Below are 14774 nucleotides of genomic sequence, written 5' to 3'. Positions count from 1 at the left end.
TTGGTGGTGGTGGTGATGTGGAAGACTGAAACCATTCGCTGTCAGGTGCATCGTCGTACCGTGCGAAGAAAAACAGCAAACGCTTGGCGGGTCCATCAAGAAAGTGAACGAACCGAACGACTTCCCGTGTGCTCCCGGGAGATCAAAGTGATGAAACGCAAACCATGTGTCAGCATTTCTCGACTAATGCAAGTGAATCGGACGCTGCCCCTGGGGAAGGGAAGATGGCTTAAGAATGCACCATCACTATCCCGTTCAGCACTGGTTTTGTTTTCTTCGCCAAACTTAAGAACAATGTAGTACGCTTAGTACATCCTGGACAAACTTCGCAGCTACCGCTTTTGCCGTTTGCCAGGCTGATCCAATCCGTAGGCAAACAAGGAAGAGACCATTTTCTGAATCAATTTTAAAACAGACTCTTTGCAGCTGCTCAACCAGGTGGAAAGACGATGAAAGGATAAATGGGACCGTGCTCGAAAGGGCTTGAGTGTCATCGCATCAGCTGGCGAAGGAATGCGAGAGATTAGAGTAAGCCGTTCTGGTTCCATTCTGCCCCAAAGCAAAAAAGGGTATGCAAAAGCAATCTGTTTATATGGAGCAAGCGAAAAACAAAACTCTAATCCTCTCAACCTCAACCAACGACGGCAAGGCCAGCACTCTCACCTGTGACAAAAAAAAGAAGGGATTCGTGCAAAACGCACCTAATGAACCCAACAGAACGGAATGTGAATATGTTTTTTTTTACGCACATGATGGGACCTTCGAACAAGTATCGTGCAGATACCTTTTGCTGTTTAGTTTACTTTTTTATACAGTGTATTTTTTATAATAATGATTATTTGGTAATTTTACAGGTAAAAGTTGTTTAACTGTAAACAAGCCGAAAACTATTTCGCTTACTGTTTTCTTATTGACAATTTTGTTTTTGGTTTTTTTTACAAAAGTACTACGCCTCTGATGGCGTTTGTTACCAAATAGCAAAACATTTTTGCATAACTATCGAACAACTTCTAGGCTTCATCAAATCAGCATAATGCACTACTCTATCTGCACTTCGTCCGTGTTCGAAACTTCTTCGGTTGTTGCTGTTGAAATTTCATCACAATATCATCGTTGACACTGCGAACCTTCTTGGTTTGCTAGGTTGAGGAGCAGTTTGCCAAGAGCAGTATCACCATAAATGCACCCGCTCAAACTAATCCACTAAACGAACATACACCGACCAGAAACATTGATTGTATTAAAATGAGGAGCAGAAAGGCGCAGGTTGATAAAGTTGTGTCCCTTCGCTTAGAGAGATCATTTCTTTGCAGTTAAAATAATAGAGCTTTATGTGTAATCAAGCTTTGTGTGGAAAAATGAATCTAGAGAGGAATGAATTATGTTGAAAGTTTGATCTCGTTTTGTACGTACTCTGCCGGAATCTAAATTATTTGTTTTTTTATTTACATTTCAGTTATTATTCAGTTATTCAGGGTAGTATTATTAAAAGTACACAAAACATCACGTTTGACAGAGACAGCGCAGAATTTTAATTCTCTTTTTTTCTCGTGATCGTGGAATGCAGACCTTTCTTCTAAGATACAAAACAAAATAGACAATTGATGGGTTAATCCATCCCAACGGTTAGCATGCCTTATAAAAAAGGATTTTAACTTCATATCACGAGATGCCCCTCATAAGCATACTGTATCCGCAAGACACCCATATTTTTACATCAACATTGCAATGACATGCTTCCATCCAGTTATCTGCATCCTTCATATACTGATAGGCTTTGTGGTCTAATGAGGCGGCGACGCTATGCTGCAGGAGTGACTTCAAGCTAATGCAAACTATCAGAATCTGTACGGTGAGAGTAAGCTTGAGTTCTGAATTCTACGTGCACTGATTCTGCGTGATCTTGTGTTCTGAGTTCTTTATGAATGATTTTGATATGGTGTTGTATCCTCAAAACGCGGTTTTTCTACGAACAAATTAAAACTATATATGCCTATAAATCATGCGTAATGTTCAAAATTTCATACAACAAAAATTCTTCATTTGTTATCTTAATGGTGCATCACAAAATTTCAACACTATCCGCGCAACATTACTCCCTTATGGATAAGCATCCAATTTCATTATGCATCCATTTACGAATCGCAACAATACCATAGATCACCATCGTTGCCGAAGCTTAAAGTAGCAACAGCAACAAAAAAAACCCTTAAGCTGGATATCTCACCACCATTTCCAATCACTCTCGATACAGAATCTGGTTGACATTCGAATCTTTTAAAAAATAAAATAAAACATAAATGCAAAAAGCAACATACCGTCGTGCAACGGGCGACGAAACACCATCCAATTCACCATCCATCGATCATTCGATTTACCATTTTTTTTGCATTACTCACGCCCCCGGTAAGTGGCAAGAGGCCTCTGGCAGACTGGCATTGATTTATGGGATTTGCAGTGAAAAGTGTCTTCTCGATGCATTTATTCGTTTTTCGGTGCATTCATTTCACACCCTTTTTTTGGGTAATATTCCCGCCCGAGACGAAACTGTCTCCTACTGGTTTACAGCCCCAACGCTGAAAAGGGTTTTTATTTCCCCACTAGCAAAACCGTTAACATGATGGACATCGGATGCTGACCACCGGTGACATTTGTCGGTGGTTTGACATTTGATCATGCATCGATAAGGCATGGGATGAGAATTCATTTTCGCGGATGGAAAAATGGGTATAGTTGTTTACTTTTCTGTCTTCGTTCCAACGGTTACGATCAATGAGGTTGTGAAGGTGCCTGGTGGTACGAGTGGTTTCTTCATTAGATGAATTAGAAAATTGCCTTAAAACTTGCTCTTGCACATCGTCATCCATCTAATTCTCAGGAGAGTTATTGTCATACGCTCGAAGTATTTACAAAAAGTAGATCGCTAAGATGATCACGATTAGTTTTTAGTTCAGAAACACCGCAATCATTCGCTGTTTTTGGTCGGCAAAATGTAAATAAAATGGCAAATAAAATGTTATTAATGATAGAACTAAAAGAAAGATTTATACCGTGTTGACCCTACGACATTGAACATTATTTTTAAAAAAGCATTTTTTTAAATTCATTTAAGATTTCTAAATTGTGAATTCTAAAACTATGCAATAGAACAAAACTGTTTCCAATATCCTTCATCATTTATAGAAAACTTGATAGTACTACTTCTTGTTACACATTTACACGAGTATTTACACTTCCTAATAACTAGCTTACAATTTGCCTTTGTTTTATTTGCATATAACTACACGTCGTAAAAAGCATTTCGAACAAAGAATTCTTGCCAAAATACCATGTGAGATATTTCATCACTTAAACACCGTTTGCCACTTTCAATGCATGGTCTCCTCCGGTACATACAGGATGGCTCCAATTTAAATATAAATTGATTTCTGCTGTTCACCGACCGTACATCCACAAAGCTTACCGACAAAGCATTTCTGGACGTTGGTCGCTCGCCAAGTTTTTGTTCCTTTGAGAGCTAAAAGTCACTTACGAACACCGTTCCCCGATGGATGTAAAATTCTTTGTAAAATGCTATTCGAACATGAAACAGTCTAGGCCAAGCAGGGAAAGCATTTTTCGCCCACAAAATGCGGTGATCTCGCAGAGCTTCAGTGAAGGTGGTACTGGTACATGACGGAAGAGAATGCGTGGATGTTATTCAAATGCGTTGGCACAAGTGTTCCAACACGGGAACACGGCGTGGTAGTTGTAAGAATGAGATATCGAATAATGCGGATGAGGCTTTAGTGAGGGTTTATTTAATTTGAAAATCTATGAGACAATTGAAAATAAAAGTTTTAGATATAAAACAAATATACGAACAAGAGTAAGGGATGTATTGAAATGGTTATATTATATATTTTTACTGCACTTGTTTGTTAAACTATCATTTTTTTTGTTATTTTCCAGATTGATGAAATCACTGAAGCTGAGCCAACTTCCGTTACACTGCGTTTCTGCAAACGTAAGGTATGAATAGAATAGGTTAACACGATTACCTTTAAAAATAAATTTAATTCAATTGAAAATATTTTGCTCAATATAAAATATAAATTACTTCCTGTTGGTACATGGTACATTTTTTACGTTATCATGATTGTGCAAGGAATGAAACTACAGAATGAACAAAGGAAGAGAAACAACCACAACAAAATAACGCTTATGGTAATGCACCATAAAATCTCAACACGTTCCACTACTTACTTTAAAGCCATCCATCATACCTAGTCGTTCACCGATCCAACTTAACCAAACAAACCACGCTACAAGTAAAACTTTGTAATAACAAAAAAGCTCCTCCCATAGTAAATGAGCAGCAAGTAAAGCTCGCCAAAGAGTAAAAAAGATGTCGTCTCAACTTGCTTAGTGTGAAGAAGTCTTCTTGCGTTCTTCCCAAGAATGCTAAGTCCCTTGACTGTTGTGTAGCTTGTCACCTTAGAAAGTGCACGACTTATTACAATTCGTTGTTAAACCTTCCCGACAGTACACTTTACCAACCGTGTTCCCAATGAATTACCACCGCAAATACAAACCACAAAGTCGCACGATTTGCGTTAGTTGGTAACAAACTTTTAATATCCAAAGGTTTTGGCGGTGACGTGAGGGCAGAAACTCACTAAACAACTTGATCTTTATAGCAAGAGGTGGAATAGTGAAAAACTATAATACTATTTAAAATCTCAGCGGATTGTTAAAAACTAATTTTTACATCAATTGCGCGAATCGTCCCGATCACTCTGAGATTTGAATTAGCATTGATACACTTAAATTGATTTTTTCTTAATTTATACCGCTTTTAAAGGTAAAAATAATAACCTAACAGACAAAAGGTAGAAATAGCATAAATAGTACTCAACAACATTGAGTGTGTCCATTTCACTGAAGCAGCTTTATTTATTGAAAGTATCCATTGAAAGGTTTATTTGATTGTTACACAATACAATTGTACTACGGTTGACTATCATCCTTTGAAGTACAACCTTGATTCCTTGGAATCTTCCCTAAACGAAATTTCCTTTTCCGTTCACATCAGTCAAGTCCATCAGATGAAGAAGAAATAATAACCCTTGTCGTGGGAAGGTTTATATCAACCTGAAGGTACCACCATTGCATTTATTCAGAGAAAACATAATCTTACGCTTGCATTCCGTTGTAGTTACGATGGAACAAAAAAAGGGGAAGTGCATCGTTTGCCAGAACGAACAACTTCGTTGATAAATCTTACTCGACGTCAAAACAACATCGTTAGTGCTTATGCATCTTGAAACACAAATGCTCTTTAAATGAAGCAAACTTTACGTTGAACTCGTACACTCGTGAACTATCTCCAGCTAACCATGTTTCGTCCATGAAAAGAATAATACTTCTTTAAAAGCTCTAATGCCTTAAGTACACCTTCACTTACCAGTAATGAGAGTTATAAAAGGTATATAAATTACATAGATAATACTTATGTGTACTTGGCTATACTGGAAAATGGATTTTAATGGAATGATATTAATGAATAATTGAATTACTCACTATACCTGAGGCGCTTCGTTGGTTTTACAATTGCACTTTAAAAAAGGAAGTAAATTAAAATATTATCACATTATAACTGATCATGTGTGTAACGACAAAAAAGGTACATTTTACCCGCCCTCTGAATCTAATTTTGTACAAACACATACATATAATTACACATAAAATTTGAATAAACATGAATAAACATCTAAAGAGGAGTCAGTATGTCTTTACATACTTTAAAGTTTGAGATTATATGAGTGCACCAACATGAAGAAAGTTCAAGCAAAATATTTTATATATTTTGTTTTTTGTTTTTTTGTTCTTTTTTTTTAATAAAGCTTAGAAAATTGTAGAAGACGTTCGTTCTTTATTTAAGATCGAAGAAAGATCGTTCTTTATTTACTTAGTGTATTAAATTTCGCAATTCCTACATTTGACATTCGATATCGTATATATTTCATTCAAAGATAATATTCATAAGCAAAATAGTGGATTGTAACTTTCCACGGGAAAAGTTCTTACAAGCCTAATTTATCTATTGTCTAATTTCTATTGCCATGCTTCGAGAAATTAAACAAGCTTACTTACCAAATTAATTTAATTTAATCTTTATTAATAATCCGTTAATTGATACTAAATACAAAAAATGATTCTATGAATGTGTAAAAAAAATCTTGTTTTAATCTTATTGCAACGTTTTTTCCCATCTTTTTTCCAAAATCCTAGTTCCTTCGGCCCTACGTTCTCATACTAGCTATGGCAGGACTTCGACCCAGTTCCAGTGATGTGGAAATGCTTGGCCGTTGGGTGGGACATCTACAAACTATTCTGGTGTTACTGCTTCTTTTCATTGGTTACGCGTTACAGTTCATGTGTGGCTTCAGGTAATTGGAAAGTATACCCAGATTTATGCAGTAGTTTGCTAAGTTATAGTAGTACTGTGTGTCATTTATAATAAAATTAAGCACAATTTAAGCAAAGCACGGAAAATCATTAGCCCAATAGCGTGATGCAAGAAATAAAGATCTATAATTAGACAACTTTACTAAACATTGACATGCATTAATCGATCAATACCATCAATTGGTAGTATTGTTTCACTAATGGCTGCATTGTGTTGTGAAGATTCATCGGAAACCCGTCAAACACATCATTAACCATTCATTGACACATTGCACAGATGAAGGTGAGATAACATTGTAGCCGGTTGAGTGTCCGTTATCAGGACAGAAAACTCCATCACCCACCAACATTGTCGTAGCTAGCGGGAAAATAGAAGAAAACAAACCAATGTATACCAATGACAACGCACTTCATTCGATGTTCACACCACGTGCTTGTGTACAGTCGGCTTCGGGAATGAGAAGAACCGCCACGAAGGATAGAAATCCCATTCGCTTCAAGTGGAATGCGTGCATACACACCGGTTGCGATGTAACAAACGTTGAAACACATTGACCACCTGCGGTAAAAACAAGTCATGATCCAAGCTCCACCATGAAAGTACATTCGGCCGCCATCTACGACACGTGCCTGAACAATGCAAACGAAATAGGGTCTTGTCAGTGAAAGAGCACTTTTTTCCACCTTTCTAGGAAGGACATCGAGGTACAAAAAATGGAAGGTCCATTGCGAATCTTGCGAATTGCGAAAAAGGTTGAAAGCAAGAGGGTTAGACCACAGCTCACCCGACGCTGGTGCTACGAGTAAAGGGTAAAGATCACAGCGTATAAGCGCCAAAGCGTTGCCATAAAAACCCATTATTTCTCTTCGCCACAACGGTAACCATGGTTGCATTTGCTGATAAAAATACGCATTCGCATCAATTTAGGCTACGCGTTAGTGTTATTTTCTATTGGTGAAAGCTGTTTTTCCTATTCGATTTGCTTTTTATGAGTGACTCCCATCATTACTTAAAAGACATTTAATTGAATATGAATGCATGTGGCGAAGCTTTAAAAAAGGTTTTATTACGAAGCGTGATTTAGATAAATTCGTGCCCAGTCCAGGTAGAGTATATGGCCTAATTTGAATATTCCATGTAAGTGCCGAAGGTCTTTTACATTTCAACATTAGGAATATAAATATTTATAAACCGTGGCGCATATGATGTAAATTGTTTAGGAAAGATGAGCATGCTGTGTACTATCGTCAAAAGCCAGCCATAAAAGTAATGTGTGTATATATGTGTTTGCTTGATTTTATTATTAAAATATGCTTATAATTGTACGTTACCTTAACTGCAAAAAAAATTTACCATTATACATAGCATAACATCCAACTAATTAATTCTGTTTGTCCCAAAAATTTGCATCATGCTGCGTTATTTGAATTTCAGAATGAAATTAGTATTCAGCTCAAGTTAAAATCAGGCATAGTAAATTTATTCTTTTTCTATACTAACGGTTTATTAAAAACAATAAAAACATCTAATTAACCAAAGGAAATGGCGGAATACACACGGAGGCTGCGCATTTTATGCTCTCGTGTATCAAAATTTCCATACTTTATTAAAGAAGAGTGTTTGTAGTTAATTAACCAATAAAAGTATATTTCATAACAATATTTAAAAAAATATATATCATTTATGAGACTATACAAAATTTTAAAAAACAATTTCGCAAAAAAAACATATTCTAATTTTTTTTCTTACTTTAAATTCAATTAGTAAATAGTAGTATTAGTATTTCAATTAGTATACTCTCCATAATTCGCCTGTCACAGTGTTAGCAATGTAATGCATTGTATCTTTTTTTGTTTTGTAACTTTTCATGTTTTCGGTTTTGATTTGCAAAGAAATAAAATCACTAAAACACGTTAACGTTCACCTGATTTAAATAAACCCACGTGGTGGCTTTCTTGTGAACTAAATAGAAATAGTTTAGACTCCTCTGCTTGAGTACTTGAGCATTGCATATCAGATGCTCACTTTGCCACATTTTGTTCCAATCATATATCACTTATTTCTTACATTTCCACTTATTTCTTATATTTTTTTATTATCTAACCAATGCAAATCGTTTTAATTATTTCTTTTTTAGTGAGGATATAATTTATGTACGGATAAGCATACTGATTTAATGTTATTTACATGAAAGGCTTGTCTATAACTTTAGAGTGTTTTGTGAAGATCTTTTCTTTGTAATACATGTGTATTAATAGCTATATCTACTATTAGCTATATATTCTATTTAGCGTTTGGACAGGAATTTTAAATTTGACTATATCAAACTTTACGGTTGCTTTATTGTAAACTCATATAAATTACATGGTACATTTCTCAAATGGCGATAATCACTTAAACTATTAATTAGTGTTTGAGTAAATATAACAACAAAATATTCAAGGGCTCTCGCTCGACATCCTCAGTGGGAGTTAATTAAGCAAACCTCAGCATTAAATAAGATATGCTGAAAATGCTTCCCTCCCACACTAATCAGCCTAATGCTGCTTGATGTTTATCTCATACTTCCGGCGTAAGCTAGTACCCGTTTAAACGCCTTCGTTCCTTGCTTTAAGATGATGATGCTCCGTAATGACTTTCCCCGTAACCACCGATCAGTACACGTCCGAACCGCACAATTTTACATTTTTCGGCTTATTTAGTGTCCGATATGCACAGCGCCATGCGCCAACCATGTACCAACACCCGGACATCGATGGTTACCAAGCCATCGCATGTCTGCTGGATTTGTGAATTACAAAAACATAAACTCACCCGTAAGCACCCATCAGGGTGGCACCGTACACGCTGCCCCAGAAGCGCATAAAACACCCGAAGCAGTGCCTTGTTGGATTGGCCTCCGCTACACAAAAGCGCACGGAATGGGAATTTTTTGGTGTGTGTGATTAATGTTTGCACTTCTCGCATGCCACACGACACGGGAAAGTGCAATTTTTCAGTGCAACATTGCTAGCTAGCAAACGGGCACAGCGTGGTGTGTGATGTGAGGAGAACACATAAACCAAAACCTTTTTCCCACCCAGGCCACTTGTCTCCAACGGTGGTTGGATTACAATTTTCTGTCCACCACCATGTGGTTCTCTGGTGCAGGGTTAGGTGATCCAATTGGGCGATAGACTGGAAGTAAAAACAAAAACGAACCAAAGCGAACAACAGCTGAAAACCAAAAACAACAACGAACGAAAAAAAAGAACTCAGAACACCAACCCCAGCACTCGCCCCGGATAGATAATGAACCATTTCAACTCAATTTCCTCTAATGACCATGATTACGGTGCGGTGGCATCGCATAAAATTCCATCATCGCGCATATCTTGCAAAACCTCGCTTGGTGCATTACATTGCGCAGCAAACAGCAAATGAAAAAAAAAGCAGATGCAACTTGCGACCGAATTGCATGAAGGTCTCCCGATACCAATTTCCCGCATCATTGTACCGATTTGGATGGGGTGTCCTATTTTCATACTGCAGGGAAAAATGGACAAAACAGATAGCTTGCAGAAACATCATGTTCTTTCTGCAACACTTTTTGAACAAGTAGTTTGAACAAAAAAAAAATGCATTCCGTCTCATGTGCAAAATACAATTCCTCTTGTTTGATTTTTTTTTCTAGTTACGGGGTACGAAATCTGTGTTTCTGGCAACAATTTCTCAATAGTAGTAAAAAGTAGCAGCTGCTCGTATACGAATGGTTTCCTTGGCTAGATCGCATACTTTTTCATCCATTTTTCTATGTGTTGCGAATGAATTGCCCGGAAATATCCTGGGCAAACCTTTAATCATCTCGTCTATTTTCTACGATTATCAACATCCACTGACGATCGAGACGGTCGGATTGTTTGAGTAAGCAATGCAGCGGAATAGATGGTGTTCGTACAGAAATCACAGAAAGGATACAACCGGGTAAACTGGGAAGATGTGCAGCCAGACATTTGAACCCCCGTGAGAATATCACCTCGTACACCCCAAAAGCAAAGAACGAAAGTGCAAGAGAAACTTTGAAAAAACAGATCTTTCCCCACCCAGCTAACATACCAGAGTTGGAATGCATTAGTTGCCCTGGCCAACGACAATACGACCAAAACAGGCGGCGACCACAAATGAAACGAAAATCTTACGATCATTATGCTTTGGGAGGATAATGTTGCTCTGAAAGTAGGATAAATGTTTTAGACGTGAGGGAAAAAAAACGAACAATAATCGTTGTTCTTTTCGGTAGCTTAGTGCGAAAATTTGGGTAATTCACCAGAAATGCTACGAAACCAAACTGGGAGGAGCGTTGTTCGCATAACTCCTTCTACTACTAATTTAGCATATTACGGTGATTTACATCTTCATCATCTTCGCTGCTTGCCCTTAATTCCCCTGGACTTTGTTGTGACCTATGCACTTAACTTTTCGATCCTTTGGCTACATCATTAACGTCCTCACAATTTGTATGTACATGAAAGAATATATTACAAAAAAACAACCTAACTGTAACCAGTGGTTCTTAACCGTGACAGTGCGAAAGCGTACGCTTTCAACCAGCAATGAAAAAATAGTAAAAGTTTTAGCTAAAACAAGAAAAAACAAAAAGTATAGCTAATCCTTTCAGTTATGCCGTGTAGGTAGATAGAGTAAATTTGTTTGATAACTTGAATACATTTTTTTAAATTGTGTCTATAAATCATAAATAAATTTCTATAAGTTGGCCATTCATCCCGTCTCTAGAACATGTATGATATTTTAAATCGAAATCGAAGCCGTTATTTCGAGGGGACTTTGGAGACATTCTTTCGATTTCGGGATGAAATCGAAACCGGCTTCTAAGTAGTGATGGGTAATCCGGAGTGGAATCGTGGATCCACTCCGACTACGCGTATGAAAAATTGATTCCGACTCCGACTAAAAACCAAAATTGATTCCGACGAGTCCGGTCGAGTCCGGTTGAGGCCAGTCGAGTCCGGTCGAGTCCAAATGGGTCCGATCGATCCCCGATGAGCCCGACCGAGACGGACTAGCCATGAGTAAATTGTGAATTGTTCAGGACACGTATTGAAATTGTACAAAGTTTATTTATAAAATGAATTTTAACACACATTTTAAAATTTAGCGAAATTAGCAATAAATCTGTAAAATACAAAGCAAATGTTTTACTAATTTGTGTTCGTTCTGTTCATTCGCCACAACTAGTATACGTTTTTTTGAAATCTTTTCAGAATTAAATAAAAATATATGATCTTAAAAAATCTTTACTTTACATAAATTTTTCAAAAAATACGTTTCTAATCATAACCAAAAGGCATTTTGTCTATGTCCGTACAACCTGGGAAACACTGACGTAAAATGCGATCGTAGTTGAATCACAAATTTATCCCTTGTTTCGCATCGATTTCCAAATCGTTGCACCTTCACCGTCTGTGCGGTTAGTCACCCAACCCTTCGGAAATGGTGCAAATTGGCGCCTCGGTTGCTTAATTTGCTGCAAACATGAAACATCAAAAAGTCGTCGTCGTCGTCGTAAAAGTCACAAACAACTCCACCCTATGCTCAGATCCGTCTGATCGTCCTTTTTTGGAATGGTTATCCTTTTTTTTCCTCGGGCACCATATTCCCTGCCGGTGTCCAACCACCAACCACCTGGTTCCAAAAGTTCAATACTACCACGGACTGGAATGTTGCACAACAGCGGGTGTTGTGATTCGATGTCATCTGGTGGAAGTTGTTTTGGGGAATCGGTTTTCACTCATTTTTCCTCCGTACCACCCTGATAAACTTTTGTTCTTCTTTTCTTCCTTTTAACGCATCGCAGAATTTTCATCGTACAGTGTTCATGTTCTTTGGTCTTCTTTTTTTGCGGTGGTCATTTCGCTCCACACTCATTTCCATTGACCGGAGTTGCTCGTGCTGTGTGTGTGGTTTCAGTTTCACTCGCCCGGAACGTTCGTACCTTCGTGGAAATCCCCACGGGGGAAAAAGCCTTTGCTGCTTACGTTTCAATAAATGGCCATATTTTGCTTCTCCTGCTTGCTGAAGGAGCATCACTACTAATTCGTCCTCAAATACATTAATGGTCAAGTGGTCCAATTCATTCTACCGAAGGGCTTTGATCGTTAGAGAGGATCACTATACTCTGCTGGCTCGTAAGCTTAAAGCGAATTGCCTTATTCCTTTTCAAATAGCCAACAATTACATTGCAAATCCAGCAATTACTATGGAGTGTTTTTGGTTTCTGAATAGTTTTCCAAACAGCGTATTAACATTATGGAATAAAAAATGGTAAAAAAGTTAAAGCTTCGCATAGCTGCAAGTAAACATTATTTTTATCGTTTGGTTTGATATTCCTCATAAATTATTGTTTCTATTGTATTTATTTATTCGTTTATAAAAATTTCTGTTACATTTTTCCTTAAACTGCTTATGCATGAAAAGGATAATGCGACAGAGCATCTCTAGCAAGGATGCTCGTACAGTCGTCGAAAAATATTTAATCGAACTATACATAATAGTTTCTAAGTAAGGCAGTGTAATTAAATAAATTAATATTATTTTCCATTAGATCTATGCTGAAGTGCTGGAGAGTGCTAAAAATACTGAACTACTGACCTATGAGCTTTCATTTATATTGTCGACAATGTCGAAAGTAAAACAATGCACATACAACAGCATAAAGCAAAGCTCTAACTTTAAACAAACTTGGTATCATGCTGTACTACTTTTCCGATTCCAGACGAGATCATGGGCTCATAGAACCGAATCAATCTTTGCCCGTTTCAACCACACCACCAGGATGGACGACAATCTCACCGATGGCCTTAGAAACTATCAAACTATTTGCCAACTGGACAACCCAGAACCATACACCACACAGTACCGAAGAAAGGAGCAATACGACACCAACCACGGAGCTAGAACACTTTGGCTTACTGGCTTCGGGTGAGGCCATTTTCATCTATCTCGTTCCGGCTTTGTTGCATCTGAATGGTTACCTACTGGCGGTGTTCATTTATCGTTTCGCCGATAACGAACAATTACAGAGTCTCGTCGAACGGGTACGTATGTGAATGTGTAATAGTTATCCCATTTGTTACAACATCTCTAGCAATCGAACAATCTTTTGCACTCCAGAACAAAGAAAGCATGGGAACAGATTTGATATCACACATGGGTACTTTTAATATCATCTGTATGCAAATCGGACATACACATTCCATAAACCGCAATGAGTGAGATTAAGGCTAGAAAATTAAAGTTATCGGAAACAATAGCGATAATCGGTCGATAAATAATATGTGAAAGCGTTTATCGTCAAATGTTGTCTTTTCTTAAAAAAGTTTATAGTCGGGCTTCCTATCGTACTCTTATTCCAATGGCCTTTCTATGGCTTCTATTGCGGATTATTGAGTTTTATATTTATGCTGTTTAATAGTTTTTAATTATTATTTCACTGCAATGTTCTGATTTTTAATCGCATTTGAAATTGTTGACATTCTTTATATCTTGTAAATAGTTTTGTTTTCTGTGTTTCTTCTTCTTCTTTTTCTTCTTTTGTGGTACTACAATGTTAATTAATTGCTTTTCTTGACTCTATTTACCCATATCAGGATAGTCAGTCCTGCGTACGGAGTAGCGGTCCAAAAAGGTTTTTTTTATGAACGTTAATTGAGACTTTTTTGCCATCATTAAGTTTTACCAAATACCAATATTTTGATTTTATTAAATAAAGTTTTAAGCTTCGTATCACGTAACACAAAGCATATTTTTTTCACCGAAACGCTAACTGAATCCGATTAATCCAACTGCAATTTAAAATTAATTACCAAAATCACGACGAAATTGAGGCATTTTATCCGTTAAATTTTTAAACCCTCCTCACACCGTAGAGAATTTTCGGGAGATTTTACCCGTTAATTGCTAAATTTGACCTTTCAAAGTAATTCGTTTTTTTCCGTAACCTTACATCGTGCATGATTTAACCGATGTTCAATATCCCATTTTCTCCTGAAGGTTACAGTGTTGCAAACATCGAAACATCACTTCGCAATGTTCAACAATTTCCCGCAAACCCATTAACTGGCATCCGGGAAAACGGCCGCACACATTTCGTTGCCACATTTTCTTTCCCGTCCGGTGGGCGCCTGTATCCACAGTGTATCGAAATAAATGAAAAACATAAATTCCATTAACGATGACAACGATGTATTGCATCGCGTGCATCGCCATATAACCGACGGGAAATTAGCGTTCGACAGCCGAAATTGATTGAGTTGGGCTACCAGAT

General features: G+C 37.3%; 1 protein-coding gene across 1 annotated transcript in view; it reads left to right on the top strand.

Annotated features, from left to right (window-relative positions):
• LOC125769628 (uncharacterized) overlaps positions 1-14774 on the top strand; it is a 29134-nt gene that overhangs the window by 2365 nt on the left and 11995 nt on the right. The window contains exons 3-5 of the mRNA XM_049438428.1: positions 3952-4011; positions 6274-6431; positions 13224-13545. Of these exons, the coding sequence (XP_049294385.1) occupies positions 3952-4011; positions 6274-6431; positions 13224-13545 (540 nt within the window). The remainder of the gene's footprint in view (positions 1-3951; positions 4012-6273; positions 6432-13223; positions 13546-14774) is intronic.

This window comes from Anopheles funestus, chromosome 3RL (genome assembly GCF_943734845.2).
Source record: "Anopheles funestus chromosome 3RL, idAnoFuneDA-416_04, whole genome shotgun sequence".
Taxonomy (NCBI): Eukaryota; Metazoa; Arthropoda; class Insecta; order Diptera; family Culicidae; genus Anopheles; species Anopheles funestus.
This window is presented reverse-complemented; position numbering and strand designations above follow the sequence as displayed.